The sequence below is a fragment of the Pelodiscus sinensis genome, chromosome 19 (genome assembly GCF_049634645.1).
Source record: "Pelodiscus sinensis isolate JC-2024 chromosome 19, ASM4963464v1, whole genome shotgun sequence".
NCBI classification, from domain to species: Eukaryota; Metazoa; Chordata; order Testudines; family Trionychidae; genus Pelodiscus; species Pelodiscus sinensis.
The window spans coordinates 15,975,685-15,996,738 of NC_134729.1; the positions used below are offsets into that span (position 1 = coordinate 15,975,685).

At 64.1% G+C, this 21,054-nt stretch overlaps 1 protein-coding gene across 3 annotated transcripts; it reads left to right on the plus strand.

Annotated features, from left to right (window-relative positions):
- Positions 1–2,173: 2,173 nt before the first annotated feature.
- On the plus strand, positions 2,174–20,974 carry FSTL3 (follistatin like 3). Of its 3 annotated transcripts, none has more exons than XM_075902597.1 (6): positions 2,174–2,495; positions 10,072–10,257; positions 13,086–13,274; positions 15,725–15,940; positions 18,291–18,518; positions 18,808–20,974. In XM_075902597.1, exons 1-6 carry the CDS (start codon positions 2,414–2,416, stop codon positions 18,858–18,860), a joined length of 954 nt encoding a protein of 317 aa, XP_075758712.1. In that variant the 5' UTR covers positions 2,174–2,413; the 3' UTR covers positions 18,861–20,974. The 3 variants fall into 3 exon arrangements, with proteins under 3 accessions (XP_075758712.1, XP_075758714.1, XP_075758713.1); XM_075902598.1 differs by lacking the exon at positions 2,174–2,495 and adding an exon at positions 8,556–9,998; XM_075902599.1 differs by lacking the exon at positions 13,086–13,274 and having other exon boundaries at positions 2,185–2,495.
- The last annotated feature ends 80 nt before the right edge of the window (positions 20,975–21,054 follow it).

A 21,054-nucleotide genomic window follows, 5' to 3' on the forward strand; every position in this document is an offset into this window, starting at 1 on the left:
GAACTCATCCCCCGCGGGACTCGGATTCGGGGCCGAGGCGACAGCGTCCTCCGCTCGGAGATGATGCACCTGGGTCACTGGCCCGTCAGGCAGAACTTCAGCGAGAGGGCAGGTCCCCTGTGTCACCTGGAAGGGGCCTCCCTCCTGAAAGGCCTGGCTCCGTGGGAAGAGCAGTGACATCAGCAGGGGCCAGCGTCAAGGGGCTGACGTGCCCCTCAGAGGGACAAAAAAGGGAGGTGACGTGTGGGTTAGGAAACACCTCCAACAGCTGCAGGCAGGGGCAGAGACACAGTCTGCACCGGCTCCACCTAACCTCGGGGCGGCTGGGCCAGCCTGGCGGGGCGGGGGTGCCAGTCCTGTGGCTGCAGAATGAGAGTCGCAGGGGAGCTGTTCCAGCCCCAGTTGCATTCGCTTCTCTCCACTTCTGCGCGCTGGGGTTGTGCAGACCTGGGCCGAGGGACCAGTGACCCCAGGGAGTGATGCTAACAGAGGAAAGGGGGCCAGGCAGAGCCACTGAGCAGCTCGCACGCCACGTCCCTGTGTTTTCTGTGGATTGTGGAAGCTACAGCCCTTCCTCCCCCCCCCATCCATTGAAAACCTGGTGGTGTTTACTTTGCAGACTCTCCCAGGCCTCACAGACATGGCCCCAAGCACAAAAGATTAAGCACAGGACTCAGTGCCAGGATTTCTAACCCGTGCCTCAGTTTCCCCCGTACAAAATGTGGATCACGCTGTTCTACCCAGGAGGCTGAGAGCTTTAACTAATTAAAGGTTTGCAAAGTGCTGTGAAGATGAAAAAGGCTGCACTACAGCCAAGTGATGGTCATGTTATCGGAATCACTAGGCACTGGACTGCACAGCTCACCAGATAGTTAGATACAATTAGCCTGATGGCAAATCCCAGACCTCAAAACTTCAGTGAAGTTCAAACCCCAGGTCTGGATTATTCTGGTGCAGACAGACAGTTACACTAGCGCCAACTCTGCCACCTGATCCCATCCTTCCATCACACAAATCACTTGCCCTCCTCTGCATTAGTTATTTGATTTACACACACACACCCTCCCTCCCTCTTAGGCTCCAGGAAAAATCCCTGCGGAATAACACCAGAGCTGGCCCTCCCAACAAACCAGTCCTTGCAGACCAACAACTTCAGCAACCAAAACATCCCGCGGTTTCATACTTATTCATAGTCATTCCCCCTACGTTTTTGAACCAACTGTAGTGAATAAATAGCTATAACGACGCCCCACCGCTAAGCAGCAAATACAAACCTAGGCCATTTGCCGCCCTGCCTGAAAGCAGGAGTGACAGGCTGGAGCAGGGAGGACCCATTCCGCATACCAGAGACGGTTTAGAGGGTCAGGCAGGGAGTGTTATTGTGGCGGAAAAGAGGGAGTGGAGATGAAAAGAAACCCAGGAGAAGTTTGCAGGGAGCCTCCCTGTAGAATTTTCCTTCCTCCTGTCTCCTTGTGTGTATGTTATTGAGGAGTGTGTTTGTGCGGGGGGGCGGGGGGGGGGAAGGCTTGTACTCAATCAAGCGAACACACACATTCCTCCCAGACACACACACAGCCAGACACAAATACACAGACTCACATACACAGCCAGACACACACTCAGACACACAGCCTCACACAGACACACACACAGATTCGCTCACACACACAGCCAGACACACTCAGGCAGACACACACACTCACACAAACACACACACAGATTCACTTACACAGCCAGACACACACCGAGACACACTCAGCCAGACACACACAGAGATTCACTCACACACTCAGCCACACACACACAGCCAGACACACACACAGATTCACTTACACAGCCAGACACACACCGAGACACACTCAGCCAGACACACACAGAGATTCACTCACACACTCAGCCACACACACACAGCCAGACACACACACAGATTCACTCACACACTCAGCCAGACACACACACAGATTCACTCACACACTCAGCCAGACACACACACACACACTCAGCCAGACACACACACACTCAGCCAGACACACACACACTCAGCCAGACACACACACTCACACACTCAGCCAGACACACACAGATTCACTCACACTCAGCCAGACACACACACACACACACACACACACTCAGCCAGACACACACACACACACACACTCAGCCAGACACACACACTCACACACACACACAGACACACACTCAGCCAGACACACGCTCCCCCTCGCACACAGACAGACACAGACCGACTCACGGACACACCCCGCACCCCGCTTCCCGGCACTTCACTGGCTGCTGCTCGGGCACCGCCCAGCCCCGCCGCTGGTCCCGCCGCGCTCGCAGCCCCGCTCCAGAGCCCGCGGGTCAGACCGGGCCAGGCAGGCGGAGGGCTCGGCTCGGCTCGGCTCGGCGCGGCATGGAGCCCTGGCGGGTGCTGCTGCTGGCGGTGGCTTGGGGGCACCTCGCTGGCGGGGACGGGGACGGGGTCGCTGCTCAGGGTGAGTGACTCTGCCGGGCTGCTCCAGGGGCAGCTCTGAAAAACACCGACCCCCGGGCAGCCCCCCCCCCGGGGCAACTACCCCCGGGCAGCCCCTGCCCTCCCCCACGTGGGGCAACTACCCCCGGGCAGCCCCTGTCCCCCCCGGGGCAACTACCCCCGGGCAGCCCCTGCCCTCCCCCACGTGGGGCAACTACCCCCGGGCAGCCCCTGTCCCCCCCGGGGCAACTACCCCCGGGCAGCCCCTGCCCTCCCCCACGTGGGGCAACTACCCCCGGGCAGCCCCTGTCCCCCCCGGGGCAACTACCCCCGGGCAGCCCCTGCCCTCTCCCACGTGGGGCAACTACCCCCGGGCAGCCCCTGTCCACCCCGGGGCAACTACCCCCGGGCAGCCCCTGCCCTCCCCCACGTGGGGCAACTACCCCCGGGCAGACCCTGCCCTCCCCCCACGTGGGGCAACCAATTGTCCCCCCGACCCAGGATGCCCCTTCACTCTCCCCCTGACAACTATCCCCCTCCCCGGGCAGCCCCTGCCTCCCCCCCCCCCCCCGGGGCAACCAACAACCCCTTTCCCCCCCAGCACTTGCCTTCCCCTGGGGCAAGCTGCCCAGTCTGGGGAAGGGCAGGCAGCTGCAGAGTCCTGGGGGGCAGGCATTGGAGATGGGGGGGAAGGACCCTAATTTGCCAGTTCCCGGGCTCAGCGCCTCGCCCGGTGCACCTGCGTGTCTGCCCGTGGCGGTCCGAGGGGAGCCCTGTGAGCCACGAGCGTCCTGCGGCACCTCGGGGACCCCCCGCTCTGTCTCGGCTCCCGCGCTTTCGTGGGCACAAGCCACTGCCGAGGCGAGCGGGGGCCCCGTGGGCGGCCGGGCCCCATGGCCTCTGCAGAGCTCTGAGGCTGGGGGCTGAGCGCTCAGCCCCTTTGCACTTGGAGTCTGGGAACCTCTCGAAGGAACCAACGTGCTCAAGGCCTGTTGCCCTGGGCAGCTGGGGCGAGTCCTGAGTAGCCCGGACATCCCCCTTGGGGCAGGCCTGCCCATTTACCTGCCCCGTTGGTCTGACCTCCCCCCCGGCTGGGGGCTGCGGAAGAGCCTGCCCCCCGTGTTATAACTGGGCAGGTGTCTTAGCCTCAGGGGGGTGCTCCCTCACGGGTGTGTGGCCGGGGCTGGGTCCGCTTTCCCCTAGGGGGTTCCAGGCTAGCGCGAGAGACCCAGCCCCATACAGGAAAGGCTGAGAATCAGGTTTCTACCCACAAAAGCTTGTGCCCTAACGATGGGTCAGTCTCTAAGGTGCCCCGGTCGCCTCGGTTTTGCGGCTACAGGCCGACATGGCTCCCCTCAGACCTGTCTGGCGTGGGGGTGGCTCGCCCGGCTGCTACCAGAGCCCAGCTAAACGAACTGGCGCCGTGCCCCCGGTGCGCTGCTGGGCTTGCGTTTGGTCTCGGCCGGCTTGCTACGGGCCCTGCCCCGGGTGGTACCAGCCCCGCCCCCGAGCTGTGCCCCTTCCCCCATTTGGTCCGGTGGGGAGGCCTCCGGGTGAGGCCCCATTGATCCTGGCCCCATGAGGGCCGTGGTTTCACCTGGAAGGCCTGTGCTGCGGGGGAGAACGCCGGTAGCTACAGTGAAAGCAAAGCGGCCGCCAGCAAGTCCCCGTCTCTCTCCAGCTCTGTGGCGGGCCTGCCTCAGATCCGTGTCGGTACGAAGGTCGCCCATTGGTGTCTGTTGCTAAGAGGTGCTGGGTCCCCGGGGGCCTCGGGCACAGGAAACGCACACGCTCCCTAGAGGGCGCAGCGCTGAGTTCGAGTTGTTACAAGCCCCCCTGCCCGGCTCTAAATATCCCTAACCCATGGGCACTGAGAAACCAGAGCTGGGGGCCCACCTGAATTTAGCAGCCTGCCTGCCTACGGGACTGATTTTTCCATTGCCTTGTGGGGTCCGTTACCCCCGGCCACGGGAGGGCAAGGTGGCGTTTTACAACCGGTGCAAGTTGCTGCTAGAGATGGGAGGTCATGGAGAATGAGGCCCCTTGGCTTTGCAACGGGGCCACCCCCGAACCTCAAATCCATTTGACTCCGAACCAAGGGCGTCCCTGCGGCGGCAGCTGGAGCCTTGTTCTGCTAAGAACTTTGTTAAGGTAAAACAGCACGAGGTGTGGGTTTGCCTGCGGGACCGCAGGAAGGGCTGTCTGCCGTGCAGCTCGTCCGAGACGCCAGCCAGCCGACAACCCCCCTCGCACAAGAACATTTGGAAGCAGCCACGCTGCGCCTGCCGCTGCGCCAGCCCGGGTGCAAAGCTTGACTCCTGCGGGGCAGTCGGCTTTTGCTTCTTCCTGGCGCGATCCACCACGGTCCCTCCTCCACGAAGCGTTCTGAAGTAAGGTCCCCGTGGCATCCTCTGGGCGAGCTGCAAATATTCCTGGTGTTTATGCTGGCCCCAGCCTCGGGAGGCATCCGACAGGCCCCCAGGTTCATCTTCATCTGCCCTGTGGCACCTTAGCGACGAACCGATGTATTAGGGCATCCGCTTTTGTGGGTGCGCCTCTGCCGAAGTGGCTTTACCCAGGAAAGCTTGTGCCCCAAAAAATCTGTTCGTCTCTAAGGTGCCCCAGCCCCCCGGGACGTAGGGTTCCTGCTTTGCATTGACGTCTGGGTTTGTAATGTACCCAGGCGCCACTGGGCAGAGCTGGGAACTGAGCCTAGATCTCAGCCTGGTGCCTGTGCCGCAAGACAGATCTGTGACGTGGCCTTTGCTGCTCTGACCCTCACCGCACCTCTGAGCCTGGTGTGACACGAATAAAACGACTCCTGCTTGTGCGTTGTGCGGGGTCCCCGGCGGAGCTGGCAAAGGGAGCACGGGTCACTGGGACCCTGGCTGCAAAGGGAGCACGGGTCACTGGGACCCTGGCTGCAAAGGGAGCACGGGTCACTGGGACCCTGGCTGCAAAGGGAGCACGGGTCACTCGGACCCTGGCTGGAGTCAACTCTCCGCCCAGACCCAGGGAAATCATGGGGACCAGCTGCCCTAACAGTGTCAGCCCCCGGAACCCTGTTCTCCTAGAAAAACGATGATCAGCTGGTTCTGCCCCAGCCTGGGGTTTCAGAGACCTGGATTCAGTCCTTGCCACTCACCAAGGCTGTGTGGCCAATATCCTCTGAGGTATTGGGTGACTCGTTCCCACTGATTTCAGTGGAGTTAAGAGCCTTCGTACCTTGGAGGGGCTGAGCCGCTGAGCCCAACTTCCCCTTTCACAGCAATCTCCCCCCCGCACAGGGGTGTGGTGAGCATGTGCCCTCTAACTTTTCCCATCCCAGCGCAGAATAAATTTTGTTCTGGGCACTGAGGCGTGTGCAGATGTGCACCACCAATAGAAACACCTGCTGTGGGCGCTCTGCCAGTCAGCTGGACGGCGTTTGGCTCTTTCTGCGGTGACCACCCAAGCGGTCAGGTCGCGGGGAGCGCTGGTCGTGACCCTAACTGCATTGAAGCAGGGGAGCTGCCCAGCTGCTGCAGCCGTGGGGCTAGGGAAGTGCCGTTGATTTGGATTCAGTCCCTATTGAGCCACAGCTCAAAGGGTGAAATCCTGACCCACTAAAATCGGTGATGTTCGGCGCTCGCCCTAGCAGTCTGCAGGACCTTTGCCCCAGTAGCCTGGGGAATTCGCTCCTTCCCAGGGATTGCGAACCCAGGCTTGTGACCGCGTTAAAGAGCCCCAGAGAAGCAGGCAAAGGTTTGCCCCGAGGTCCAGGCCAGGTTGCATCCTGCACCTTGCAATTCTCCCCTGCAGCTTGTATGTGACAGGGCAAACCAGAATCCCCTTTCTCCCCTGGGTTGCTACTTGGCTTGTGTGGCCCTCCCTGCGGTAGCTACCGTGCTACTGCCGTAGAAGTGCTCCTGACGGCTCCGTTTGCAGGGTTTCGGAGGTCCTCCGCGCTGACAGGCACTGAATATTGAGGGACCCTGAAGAGGGATGAGGCCCACTTGGAAATGCAAGAGGCTGGGTGGGTGTGTGTGTGTGTGTGTGTGTGTGTGTGTGTGTGTTAAAAGGTGATGGCCAGGTGAATGCTCATGGGGAAGCCTTAGACCAGTGTCTGTCTCAGTCTCCGACCCGTCCTGCTCTTCATCTGCAAGTTACGCCAACTAAGCCGTTTGGAACTCGTCCGAGATTCCCGAAAGCCTGGTTCGGTTGTGTCCTAATGCAGAGGTTTTGCCCTCCACAGTGTCAGCACCTACGATCAGGGGTTTCCAAGCGAGGTGGGGACAGCCGGGCACGCTGCAAGTCGGGAAGCAGGCGGGTTGGCAGAGCCACGAGGGGGTCGAGAGCCATGAGGCAGGTCTTAGTACCCGCCACTCGGTGAACGATGCTTGGAGGAGGCGGCAGCTTCGGCAGCAAGCGATAAGGTCTCGTGTGGGGCCGAGGCGGGGGAGCAAATAGGCCCGAGAGGAGAAACGCCTCAAAGGCAGTTAGGTGCCTTAAGGCACCTTTGGAGATTTTGGCCTCAGCACCTGCCACTCCGTTTATTTCGCTGGGAGCTCAGTGCGTCTTGGGATCAGGCCCGGAATTAGCGTCTGAACTTGGAGACGGGGAAACCTCGGGGATCCCCAGGTTTTCCGATTTTGGAGGGGGCATTTTAAAAGCTGAACCTGCATTTTGCTCCAGATCCCTTAGCCTGGGCTCCGCTCCAACCTGTGCCTTCACCGGTGAGGGAGGGGGTAGGAAAGTGACGTAGCGAGTCTGACCTAGCCCCTGGGGTAGACCGAGCTGTGCCAAGGGCTGGGACTCTCCACTTGATATAGCTGCTGCCTCTGGGGGAAGTGGAGTCCCGGCAGTCCATGAGTATGGACAAACCCGCGGATACTGGTTGGAACTGACGGCTGTGTGAAAATGGGGGGACTCCAGAGCAGACGTCACTGAGCCTCGCCTCGCCCAATTCATATCCTTAACAGATGACGAACAGGTAATTCGGGGCCAAGTTCCAGGCTTGACCACCAGGTAATCACAACGTCCAGTTCTGAAGGAGGGAGTGTTGTCTAGTGGTTAGATCAAACATTGGGCCTCCGCCTTCTAGGCCTGCCTCTAGGAGAGTGTGGTCTGCAAGCGGAGGCAGTGGCCTGGGACTCCCATGTTCTGTTCTGCTGTAGCACGGAGTTGTTCCTGACGTAGGCAAGTTTTGTAGCGGGGCTTGTCTCACGGGACTCTTACACCAGTGTACGGGGTGAACCGGAGCCAGTCGTTGGTGCTTGCATGAGCACTAGGGTTTGTCCGCACGGGGAAGCTGTTGTGGATAAAGGTGGGTGCAAAGTGGAAGTGGAACAGCCGTGTCTGGATAACGCCGCATGGGGACACCTGCACAGCGCCATTGGCAAGTAGATAAAGCTAACCCAGAGCCAGGCACTCGGGCTGCACACGCGGAGTGACGCGGGAACAGCTGCGTGTAAAGTACCTGTTTCCTGTTTAGTTTATTGTGCTTGGGAAGGGGTTGAAGACACTCAAACTCCTTTCTTGCTGGAATAGGAGTTTCCACAGGGGGCATTCCACTCATCTGGGCAACCCATTTAAAAAAAAAAATCACTCTGTGCCTCAGTTTCCCCACCAGGAACCTGATTCCCCCAGCAGGGGGCGCTGGGAGGATTAACTCTGATGCGTGTGGTGCTATGTACAAAGGGCCATGGCAGTTCTCAGGGCTGAATCCTGCTCGGGTTTACAGGCTGCCTGGAACACGGGTGTGATTAAGAGCAGAGTCCAAACTCCTGGCTTGTGTGCCAAGAAGCGCTGCTGGCCGGGGAGGGGGCAGCCCCTGTCTGCAGCTGGAGGGGGGCTCCACAGGGTCAGATGCTCCAGGGTCATCCGTGTGGGTTGACCCAAGCCTGCAGCATGGGGAGGGGGAGGGGGGGAACCAGGCAGAAGGATTTGAACTCAGTGGCTGGGTTTGTTCAGGATTGACCCTGCGTGAGGCCAGGGTGGGAGACGTGGGCTCCCTCTCCCCAGGGCGCAGCCCCGCCCCCCCCCCCCCCCCACCCGTCTAACTAGTGACTGGGGCGGGACTAGGAACATTGTTCCTGGGTGGCCTGCGCTGTCCATCCGAGGGCCCAGGTACGGAGCCTGCTAAAGGAGAACGGAGGGGCCGGGCTGCAGTGGGGAAACCCTCCCTCGGGCGGGCCGCCAGTCTGGCGCGTCTTGGGCTGGGACCAGCCTCTCCTCTCTGCGCCGGCTCCGCCCCTCGAGCTGTGCCCCTGCCTGGCAGGGGGTGAAAACTGGCCCCCACGTCTCACTCAGTCCAGATGGAGCGACTGGGAAAACAAAGCAAGCAGCCGGCTCACAAGGGCGGAAATGGCAGAGGACTCGCTCACAAAGAGGGAGAGAAGAGAAATGATTCGCTCGGGAGAGGGAGAAACAAACAGGCTTTTGACTCAGGGAGATCCGATGCCAACGGGCTGGCTGGTTCCCAGGGCACTGTCTGCAGCGCCCGGTGGTCAAGCCGCGGCCACATACTCCAGCGATTGGTCATAAGGCATTGACGTCCCACACGCCTGCTCCTCCGGGGCAGCCGGGAACGTTGCAGTGCTGCACGCGGACGTAGGGCAGCCTGCCCCACTGGGGTCACGGCACCCGGGCATCCCTGGCATGGCCCGCTGGTGGCCAGGGAGGCGCAAAGTCTTCCCAGCCTCTACTCGTCTGGCTGGGGTGCTCTGTGCCTTTTCGGAATGGCTGTAAAGGGTGAAAACCTAGGAAAGGGGGAAGTAAACTGGGGCAGGGCTGGGAATCCCCAGAGCCTGGACTCTTATCCCAGATTGAAACCCACAGATCCGGAGCTCGGACTGAGCTGGGACGGGATGGCTGTTCAGTGCCTGCAGGACGTCCCACAGCCTGGCTCCCTGGGAATGCGATCAGACGCCTGCTAAACTGAACTAAAGAAGCGCCCAGCCCTGGTGGCTGCTGAGCCGCTTGAGAACCTGCCTGGCCGGGGGCGGTGGCACGGGGGCAAATGAGACGCCTCCCAAGTTGCTGTGTTCGAAACGCCTCTTGGTTTTCAAGCCCGTCTGAACGGCTGGAGTGCCAGGAAGGCCGGTCTCGGGCCGGCTGTGGGACCGGCGGTTCTTGGAGTCTCCAGTTGAGACGCGCGGTGCCGTTCTCCTCACTGACTCTCCCCCGCGTCCATTTCCCAGAACCTGGTGGCGGAGGGTCAGTCGGGTCTGGCTCAGCGGGGGTGCAGAGACTGCCTCCTCACACCCAGACGTTTGCAGGCAGCTTGCCAGCTGCTGCCCCAGGCTTTGCAGGCCGTGCTGCTCCAGAGCGCCCTGTATTGGCGCACGCGATGGCAATGCCCACGCCCACCTTTTCCAGATCCAGCGTATGGCCCCGGGGCTGAGCACTGTGGCGCCTTGGCCGGCGAACGGGCGGGCTGCAGGCCTCCAGAAGCCCTGGCGGGCGGGGACGGACTCCCGCGCGCGGCGCTGTTGAAGTGGTGCCGAGGCTCCGGGCTGGCTCTCCCAGGGGCGAGCGTTACCCGGTACGTGCAGTGGCTCCAGTGGGGAGACACGACCTCCCACGTGCGGGTCTCACGGGCTCCTCTCTCCGGACAGGTGGGATCTGCTGGCTGCAGCAGGGGAAGGAAGCCAAATGCACCATGATCCTCAAGACGGGCGTGACCTGGGAGGAGTGCTGCAGCAACAGCAACGTGGACGTCGCTTGGTCCAACTACACCCAGCCAGGCAACAAGATCAGCCTTCTGGGCTTCCTGGGACTGGTGACCTGCCATCCGTGCAAAGGTAGCCGTGCGCAGCCGTGCTGGTCTGGGAGGTGCCCGGGGCGGGGGGCATGAGGCCGTTGTGCTGTACGATAAATATGTCCTTGTGTGGGGGGCCGCTGGAGCCCTCAGCTGAGGTCAGGGTCCCGTTGTGCGGGGTGCGGTGCGGAGCGGACGCAGGACGTCTACGCTGCCAAGAACACCCCGGTGCCGCCCGCCCAGCCTTGCAAGAGGAGCTGTGCAGCGGTTCCCACCGTGGCTCTGAGCCCCACCCCCTCTGGGTCCCGCACTCCAATTCCTGCTCTGACTGTGCAGGAACCTCCACGCTGCTGTCTGTAGCCCTCAGCCTGAGCCCAAGTCAGCTGGGCTGTGAGATCAGCCTCGCCCCTGGCCACAGGCAGCGAAAAGCACCGAGCCTGGGACCGCGGAGCTCAGTGCTAGCAGCCAGCTGGCTCTCAGCTGAGGAGTAGGCTCCAGGTTCTCGCTGGTCGTGGTCTCGGTGCCACACGCTGGGTGCGTGAGCTGCACCTCGTGCTGCCTAGCCAGGTCGAGCTCCCCCAGGGGTAGACCGGCAAGGCCGAGAGGTGGATTAACAATGTGGATGGAAAATCCCTCCTGTCTTATCATATTATGGAGCTTAGACCTACCTCATAGAGCTGGAGGGGACCTTGCGAGGTCATTGAGTCCAGTCCCCTGCGACCCCTGCTTTGCTCCAGATCCCTAAACAGCCCCCTTGAGGATTGAACTCACAACCCTGGGGTTAACAGGCCAGCGCTCAAACCACTGAGCTATCCTGCCCCTGTCTGCCGGGCAGTGTCTATGCCGGGGGTGGGGAACCTCAGGCCTTGGGGGGTTCGTTACAGCAGGGACAGGAGCTGCTGGGGTAATTCCCTGGCCTCTCACCCCAGAGCAACAGGAGCAGATGCCTTGGGTGGGTACCCGGGCGCCTGCAGGAAAATCAGTGTCACAAGGTGTGTTCCACCTAGCAGCAAGGTCCCCGCCGAGGGGCTGCGGTTGGCGTTGTGCCCACAGAATTCGGGGGGGCACCGCGGGCTGGCACAGCCCCTGCCTCAGGCAGCAGAATGCCAGGCGTGCGCCGGGTTACGCGTGCAGGAGCCTCGTGCATCCCTGGTGCACTCTGCGGAGACGCCTCCTCCCACTGCTGCCCACCCTGTGCAGGGGGCAGCGCAGGACAATTCCCCCCCCCCCCCGGGCGGTTGGAATGAACTCCCAGGCCCGGGAGCAGCGGAGTCCAAGTGCGCGACGCCAGCTCGTGGCTGCTCGTTTCCCGTGAACTAGCAGCTTCCCCCTGCTGGCGCCTCCCCTTCCAGCTTCCCTGAGGCTGGTTTGTTTATTTCCCGCTCTCCCCTCCGGCATCTCCCCAGGCCTCCCTGTCCCAGGCTCCTTGCAAAGCGGGCCGCGCTCCAGCTGTGTGCTCCAAGCCAGCCAGCCGCTTTGGGGCGAGCCGGAGGCCGGGTGAGGACGGGCCGGGGGACTTGCTGGCCGGAGGCGCGAGTGGGCGGGCTGGGAAGGTCGCGGGGTTCAGAGTCTTGTTTGACAAAGGTCGCCACGGGACAGCCCCGGCCCAGTGCCCCCCTCCTGCCTGGGCAGACCCGGCTGCCCCCGCCCCCAGAAGGGAACAGCGCGACCCGTGGTGAGAGGCTGGGGGGAGCAAACCCTCCCTCCTGGTCCTTGATTCCTTAGAGACCAGCCCCAGGTGGCAGGAGTCAACTTGGAAACTTCCCCCAATTCAGGATTCTTAGGATCAGGTTGGCATCTGATGTCTGGCGTTGCATGGCCCGTGTCACGTGCCCCCCCCGCCCCGTGGCCCGTGTCGCCCCCCCCGCCCCGTGGCCCGTGTCGCCCCCCCCGCCCCGTGGCCCGTGTCGCCCCCCCCCGCCCCGTGGCCCGTGTCGCCCCCCCCGCCCCGTGGCCCGTGTCGCCCCCCCCGCCCCGTGGCCTGTGTCGGCCGACTCTTCCCCGTGTCGCGTGGAAGTGGAGTGATGTGCCCACAACCTGTTCCACTCCCCCAGCTGCAAGCCACGTGGCTCTGCTTCCTGCAGGGGAGTGTGCCGAGAGCCACGGCACTCCGCTTCCCCCCCTGCTGCTGGGCCCAGGCCACCCAGAAGCTCTGGCCCCTTGCCCCTCCCACCCATGGCATTTGGGGGGGGACATGCCCCTTCTCCCCCCCCCCCTCCAGCTAAGCAGCTTGTTTAAGGTCACGTGGCGAAGTCTGAAATGAAGTACAGCTCTCCTGAGTCATGCGCCCCCCCCCCCCCGGTCTGCCCGGCCACCCCGAGAGCTTCCCCCAGCAAGTCCCGCCCAGGCCCCGCACCGGAGGGAGGCTTGGGGAGGGCAGGAGGGAGGCCCTGGGTCTGTGCCTGCCAGGCCGGCTGGGGCAGGCTCAGAGGCAGCTGGGAGTGGGGCGGTGGCCGACCGGCTGCCCCCGGGCCCTGCTGTGCCTGCACCAGCCCTGCCCGCTGCAAGGGGCCCGCGTGTGCCCGGCTCGCCCCGTGGGCACGTTCGGCCGAGGCTGGCGCCGGTCAGAGCTGCTGCCCCGCGGGGGCCAGCCCCACCCGCCCCAGGACCCAGGCCCTGCAGCTCGAGGGGCTCGCAAGCCCGGCCCAGCTCCGGGCAGTGGCCACAGCTTGGCTGGGGGCTCCGGGCCGAGCAGGAAAAGCAGCTCGGCCCCCCGCCAGGGCTTTTTCCCTCCACAAAATGGGGACAAGCTCCCCAGGGAATCCCCCCCTCCCCCGGTGATCTTCCTGGGTAACCGCCCCATACCTCCTGCCTCGCCCCCCTGTGAAATCCCCCCCCCCGCCCCGGGTAAATCTCCCTTCCCTTCCACAGGCTCTTCCTGCATCTGTGCCTCCTGTTCCAGCCCCCTCCCACGGGCAGGTTCCCGGCCCCACCCCCTCCAAGGGAAACCGAGGAAGCACCAAAGAGCCGCAAGTCAGATAATACCCCGGCGGGGGTCGAGCGCCCCGGACCAGAGCAGGGCAGCAAGACCCCCAGCTGGGCGATGCCGACAGGGCGGAGGTAGGGAGCGGTCCTGCGAAGCAGAGACGCTGGGCCAGAGTTGCTTGTGCAACGTGGTGCGAACGCTCCTACCGGGGCACCCCGATTCCCCCGGCCGCATCGCCCACTGCCGGAGCCGTGCTAACTAGCCCCTCGCGGGGGCCATGTGGCCCCCGTCAGCGCTGCGCACCCCCACATGCCTCCCGCGTGCGGGGAAACTCCGCCGCTCGCCACGTGCACGGGAGTTCAAGGGCCCCTTTGAGCCCGGGCAGACGGTTTTCGCTAGGAGGCGACCCGGGGTGACAATGCAGCCGTCTGTTCCTTCCTCCCCCGCCTGGAGGGAGAGAGGCGCCCCAGACAGACCCCCCTCGCTCGGCCCATTCTTGTTTTCAAGTCACGGAGGCCGGCCGCGAGACAGGGCTGGGCATTGTGTGGGGAAGGGAACTTGTTGATCACAGATGCCTGCATGGTCTGTGCTGCCTGGGGGTGCGGCGCACGACTGAGCAGGGCGCTCTGGTGCACGAGAGACCGAAATGGCTCTTGAAAACAGCTGGGCCAGCCTCTCGGCAGCTGGAAACCAGCACGGCTCCCTGGAGTAACTTGGCCGGGTGCCCCCAGCTGCTCCCTGTGGGTCTGGCTGGCACAGGCGCTAGGGTCATTCCCTGGTCCCAGCAGGACCGCGGTAACGCAGGGGCCCCCGGCATGCTCTGGAACCCAGCGATCGGTCCGGGGAGCTCGGCGGCCGGCGAGTAGCAGCCAGGCAGGAGGAGCGGTTGGGTTATGGCTCCACCTGCCCCCTTGCCCAGAGACGCCAACGGGTGTGTGGGTGACACCCCCACCTCCTCCGAGACTGCGCTGCAGTGAGCGCTCTCCAGGCCGAGGGCAGAGCGGGCCGGGGGGCTGACCCTCAGTGCCCCGGGTCTGGCCCAGCCGGGGGCTGTTTGGGGCTGCTGGCATGTCCAGGACACAGGATGCCCTTTCCAGGGCTCCGCAAGAGGCGTCGCTGGTGGGACCCCACCCAGGACTGACACCGTGTGGTCTGAGCGCCCCCCCGGTGGTGTCACAGTGGCCCTGCTGCGTGCCATCCTCTCTCATAAGAGCGGCCAGACGGGGTCAGGCCGAAGGTCCGTCCAGCCTCGTGTCCTGTCGGCCCACAGTGCCCAGCGCCAGGTGCCCCAGAGGGAGTGAACAGAGCAGGGAACCGTCCAGTGAGCCCTCCCCTGTCGCCCATTCCCAGCCTCTGACAAACTGAGGCTAGGGACGCTCTCCCTGCCCATCCTGGCTAATAGCCATTGATGGGCCTAACCTCCATGAATCTAGCTAGCTCTTCTTTGAACCCGTTAAAGACCTGGTCTTCACCTCATCCTCCGGCGAGGAGTTCCACAGCTTCACTGTGCACTGAGTGAAGAAAAACTTCTTTTTGTTTGTTTTAAGCCTGCTGCCTGTTCATTTCATTTGATGATCCCTAGTTCTTCTATTGTGGGAACAAGTCAATAACTTTTCCTTATTCACTTTCTTCACACCACTCCTGATTGTATAGACCTCGATCCTCTCCCCCCTTAATCTCTTTTCTAAGTTGAAAAGTCCAATCTCTCTTCATATGGGACCCGTTCCAAACCCCTCAGCATTTTTGTTGCCCTTTTCTGAACCTTTTCCAATGCCAATATAACTGTTTTTGAGATGAGGTTACCACTTCTGTCCGCAGTATTCCAGATGTGGGCGTCCCATGGTTTTATACAGAAGCAATAAGACTATTCTCTATCCCCTTAATGATTCCCAACACTGTTTGCTTTCTTGCCTGCCGCTGCGCACTGCGTGGATGTTTTTGGAGAACTACCCACAACGACTCCTAGATCCCTCTCTTGAGCCGTTGTAACTAAATTAGTCCCCGTCGTATTGTTTGTGTAGTTGGGTTATTTTTCCAAGGTGCAGCATGTTACATTTATCCACATTCCATTTCATTTGCCATTTTGTTGCCCAGTCACTTAGCTGGGTGAGACCTTTCGAAGCTCGTCACAGTCTGCTTTGGTCTGAACTATCTGAGCAGTTTGGGATCATCTGCCGTTTTGCCTCCTCACTGTTTCCCCCTTATCCAGACCATTTCTAAATAAGTTGAATAGGACGGGTCCCAGGACGGATCCTTGGGGAACCCCATTAGTTACCTCTCTCCACTCGGAAAACTGACCATTTCTTCCTCCCCTTTGTTCCCTGTCTTTTAACCAGTTGTCGGTCCACGAAAGGACCTTTCCGCTTATCCCATGGCAACCTATCAGGAGGTGCTGTGGGGGAGCCTGGATTCCGATCCCCTGGGTGATGGGGGGTTCCCTCAGCCTTGCTTTTCCCCGGGAGGATGGGGGGCCAGATTTGAACCAGGCTGGTTGTTGGTCTGCTCCTGGGCCGTGGCCTCGGCTCACGTTGCAGAGGGACGGTGCAAACCGAGGGGTAACTCCTCTCTCCTCTCCTCTCCCCAGAGACCTGTGAGGGGGTGCAGTGCGGGCCTGGCAAGGTCTGCAGGATGAAACATGGCCGCCCCCACTGCACCTGCGCCCCGGACTGCTCCAGCCTGCCCAAGAAGCTGCAGGTGTGCGGCTCAGACGGCTACACCTACCGCGACGAGTGCGAGCTGCTGACCGCCAAGTGCCGGGACCACCCCGACCTGGAAGTGATGTACCAAGGCAAATGCAAAAGTATGTTTCTCCCCCCCCCCCCCCGCCCCCTCAGCCTGCACGCGATGGGAGAGTAGCAGCCGCCGGGGAAGCCCCCAAAGTGCCTGAGCGGGAGTTCCCAGGGGAACCGGAGCCAAGGGCGCGATGTTTGCCGATGGCCCTCGCTTCTCCGGCGTTTCGGGCACTGGAGCCCTGCTCGTCCTGCACCTTTTTTAAGGCCCCAGGATTTTTCAGCCCCAGTGCTCCCTGAAGTGCGCTGCGCCGTGTCGCGTGCATTGCGCATCTTGCACCGGAGCCAGGGATGGGCGAGGTTACCCACGTCCTCACCCGGTAACTAGTTAACTGGCGGGTCGGAGGGACCAACCAGCGGCCTGGGCCACAGGACCCCACCTGGCTGAGGCAGCCCCCACCGGGGAGGGCTGGGCCCCGTCACCGCCTGACCCCGCTGCGTAAGCCCCGTGCGAGCGCGTTTCCGCGCGGCAGGGAGCAATGGCGCAGGCTCGCCGGGGGGCGCGGCAGGGAGCAATGGCGCAGGCTCGCCGGGGGGCGCGGCAGGGAGCAATGGCGCAGGCTGGCCGGGGGGCGCGGCAGGGAGCAATGGCGCAGGCTGGCCGGGGGGCGCGGCAGGGAGCAATGGCGCAGGCTGGCCGGGGGGCGCGGCAGGGAGCAATGGCGCAGGCTCGCCGGGGGGCGCGGCAGGGAGCAATGGCGCAGGCTGGCCGGGGGGCGCGGCAGGGAGCAATGGCGCAGGCTGGCCGGGGGGCGCGGCAGGGAGCAATGGCGCAGGCTGGCCGGGGGGCGCGGCAGGGAGCAATGGCGCAGGCTGGCCGGGGGGCGCGGCAGGGAGCAATGGCGCAGGCTCGCCGGGGGGCGCGGCAGGGAGCAATGGCGCAGGCTGGCCGGGGGGCGCGGCAGGGAGCAATGGCGCAGGCTGGCCGGGGGGCGCGGCAGGGAGCAATGGCGCAGGCTGGCCGGGGGGCGCGGCAGGGAGCAATGGCGCAGGCTGGCCGGGGGGCGCGGCAGGGAGCAATGGCGCAGGCTGGCCGGGGGGCGCGGCAGGGAGCAATGGCGCAGGCTGGCCGGGGGGCGCGGCAGGGAGCAATGGCGCAGGCTGGCCGGGGGGCGCGGCAGGGAGCAATGGCGCAGGCTGGCCGGGGGGCGCGGCAGGGAGCAATGGCGCAGGCTGGCCGGGGGGCGCGGCAGGGAGCAATGGCGCAGGCTCGCCGGGGGGCGCGGCAGGGAGCAATGGCGCAGGCTGGCCGGGGGGCGCGGCAGGGAGCAATGGCGCAGGCTGGCCGGGGGGCGCGGCAGGGAGCAATGGCGCAGGCTCGCCGGGGGGCGCGGCAGGGAGCAATGGCGCAGGCTGGCCGGGGGGCGCGGCAGGGAGCAATGGCGCAGGCTGGCCGGGGGGCGCGGCAGGGAGCAATGGCGCAGGCTGGCCGGGGGGCGCGGCAGGGAGCAATGGCGCAGGCTGGCCGGGGGGCGCGGCAGGGCGGGAGGCAGGTGGCTGGTGGAGTGGATCTCGGCTGCTGCTCTGTGGGCTCTGGCAGGCTCCGCTCCGGTGGGGCTGCCCAGCGGGCTGAGCGCCCGGCGGTTGGCCAGTTTCCTTTGGCTCTGGCTGGGCCGCGCCTCGGTGGGGCACAGCTGCTGTTGGCGTCCCACTTCCATTGGGAGGGAATCGTGGTGCCCAGGGACGGGGGCGTGGCCGGGATCGAATCCCTGGGCGGCCGACGGGCTTGCCAGGCAAGATGGGGGGGGGTCTGCACCCCCCAAATGGGGCAAGGCCTTAGGCGGGGGCCCTCTTCCCCCAGCCCTTCAGCACCACCTGGAGATCGCTGCCCGGGGCTCCCATGGGGATTTAAAGGACCCCGGGCTCTGGCTGGGAGCTCCAGTCCCTTTCACATCACCTGGCCCTGGGGCAGCTGGACCCCCCCTGCAGGTGTCTAGCCCGGGCTGCGTGGGCTGCACCGTGGGGAGGGGCCAGAGGGGTTGGCAGCGGCTGACGCTGGCAGGCGTGCGAGTGTCGCGCCGGCAGCAGCTGAGGCCGTGAGAGTCATTGCACTTGTGAGCGGAGTCGCGCCCGAGCTAGCGCCACGCCGGCGTCCCCCCCTCGGCCGCTGCAGGAAGCAAGCGAGAGCCGGGAGGGGAGTGTCTGGCTTGGTGCCAAAGGAGTCGGGGGACGCACGTTTTCCAAGGGGCTCCGCTTGCCTCGGTGCAGGACTGGGGCCTCCCCCCTCCCGTGGGGTTATTTCACGTGGTGAAACGGGGGAGCAGGATCCGGTCCGTGCTCCGTGACCCTTCGCGGGCTCCAGAACTCCCTGCGGGGGGCTCGCACCGCGCCCTGACGCTGCCTTGCCCCCGCTCTCCGCAGAGTCCTGCTCCAGCGTGGTGTGCCCCGGGACCCACACCTGCGTGGTGGACCAGACGGGCAGCGCCCACTGTGTGATGTGCAGGACGGCCCCCTGCCCGGACCCCTCCACCCTGGACCAGGTGCTCTGCGGCAACAACAACATCACCTACCTGTCTGCCTGCCAGCTCCGGCGGGCCACCTGCTTCCTGGGTCGCTCCATCGGGGTGCGGCACTACGGGAGCTGCCTGGGTACGTGGCACTGGGGAGGGGGACGGTTAACCCGTTAACTAGCTGGCCTGGACGTCTCCCCCTTGGGTTAAGGTGGACGGGCAGGGCTGCTCCGGCTCGGCTGGACTAGCCCCTGCCTGCCATGGGCAGGGGTGTCTGAGAAGGGGGGGCGCTTTGGCCATGCTGCTGGTGGCCACGTCCTGGTGACTAGAGGCAGACTTTCCGTGGCCCAGGCCGGTACCCTGAGCCATCCGGGCGGGGGGGTTGGTATTTCCCGGCAGCTCATTCTCTTTGATGGCTCCGTTTCCAGCTGCGGCCAGGCCCCTCCCGGACGTGGGCGATGCCGAAGAAAACTACGTGTGAGGCGCTCCTCCTCGGCGGCGCGGCCGAGGCCAGGAGACGGGCATTACGTGCGCTGTACAAACCGTGTACCGGATATTTATTATGGAGACCCAAGAGCCTTATTTATAGCTGTCGACGTACCGCAGGGGCCCGGTTCCCGCTCCTCTGGCCCTGCCTCGGGGCACCGGGGGGGACGAGGGCGGCTTTACGCCACCTTGCTGCGCCTCATGGGGCAGGGCCCGGCGAGTCTCGGGGGGGCACCCTGCTTAAGGCCCCCCCATGCTGCCAGAGGGCCTGGGTGTCCCTGGGCACGGGGCCCATGCTGCCCCCGAGGCAGCGCTCCCAAGGGGTCGTTTCCGTGTCTTAACTCTTGGTGCCCCCGGCTGCCCGCGCAGCCAGAGTCTTCCCGCGAGGGGTCTGGGCAGCTCCCAGTGCCGGGCCGCTGGCTTCAGAGCCGGTCGCCGCGTCTTTGGTTTCCCTCTCGCCCAGCCCAGGCTGCCTCACGCGGCGCGGCGTCCGCAGGGACGTGGGGGTGGGTCTTCGGCAAGGGGTCCTGGACCTGCGACCGCTGGAGCGAAACACCTCCGTGCCGTGGCAGGCTCACGGGCTTGTGGACCCCCCTCCCGGCCAGGGCACCGGGCTCCAGGTGCGAGGTCTGGCTTTGGAGCCGCCTTCTCCCAGATGAGCCGGGGGCCCCTTTCTCCTGGCCGTGCTCCTGTGCGGAGCCGCGGCGGCACTTTGCAGTCGGGCAGGGCCTGGGCTAAGAGCAGGACACCTCAGAACGGGCCCTGTGCCAGAGCGAGGGGCCTTTTTGCCCAACTAGCCCCACCCCCTTTTACCTGCAGCCAATGCCAGGCCTGGGGGGAGGATAAGAGGGGCGCCCGGCTCAGTTAGGGGCTGACCAGTGGCGAGGGAGGAGCTGGATCTGCTGCCTGTAGGAACAGGGCTGGCCACGGGAGCCTGCAAGCCTCCCACCCCTCCCCCGGCGCAAAGGGGGAGACCCTACGAGAAACCGCGTTGAGGAGGGGGAAATTGGACTCTTGGGGCCATGCCCCAAACTTAGGAACCAGACTTAGAAAAGAGGCTGGAATTCCTGGGCCCAGGGCCCGAGCGGCAGGGGCCTACATCCCTTTGCCACCAGCTAACTCCAGGACCTAACCACTAGGCCACCCCACTGCCCGGGAAACCAGGCCCCAGGGAGATGAGTTAGAGACCAGCAGGCAGGTTGGGTCCCAGCTCTGACCCCTGATGTCCCCTCTGTCGGCTTTGCACCGTCCGTGTGAGTGAGAGGAGAACCCGGCCCAGTGCCTTTTGGGGGTGAAACATCGTCCCAGGGGGTTTCAGGTCAGCCCCTCCCTAGTTAAACCCCCGGGCGCCAGCTGGCCCCCACTGAAGGCTGCTGCTACAGAGCATGCTGCGGGTTTCCCTGCAAACTCTCTCCCCCGGCTGGGCACCGTCCCAGGCAGCTCCCCCAGGTCCCCCTCTGGGACCCAGAGCGGCAGCCGGGGAGAAGGGGGCGCAGTGAGGCTACGCCTAGGCTGCAGCGCTTTTCTGGGACACCTAAGGTCCAAGGAATACGTCCGCTGTTCAGGAACGCGGGTGCGCGCTCTCCCCGTCCCTGCGAGCCTCGTGCTGCGAGGCAGAAGGGCTGTGTCGGAAGAGCAGCTTGTCCTGGGATCTGGCCCCACGGAGACGCGCTGAGTTTCGGAAAAGAACAGCGGGCCCAGAGACACAAACTGCCGCCCGTGGGCTCTGCAGTCCAGGCGCAGCGGGAGGGGCCGGGGGTCGAGGCGCTCGCCTGAGGGCTGGGTGGTGCCTCCTCGCTTGGTCTGATCTCGTGAGCGCCCCCGGTCCCCAAGTCCCGCCTCTCACCCCCCGCGTGTTAGCGGAGCCCAGCTGCTGTTACACTGGGGTGTCCGGGGAGTGGTGCCTGGCCCCTTCTCAGCCCCTCATGGGCACGTTCACGCTGCCCCCGCCGCTTCCTCCGACTGCCCCCCCCCGGTATTTATTTTTCACACCCTCGGCGACATCGTGTGTGCTCCAGCCTGTGTAAATAGCGTAGCGTCTCCCGCACCGGGGACCCGGCAGCCCCTGCCTTTCTATTGTTCTATGTATTAAAGCCACCCTCTCTTCTATCTGTGCGGCTCTCGCAGTCCTTCCTGCGGCCGGGTCCGAGGTGCTGTCCCTGTGCTGGGTGGGGCACTCGCTGCTCTGC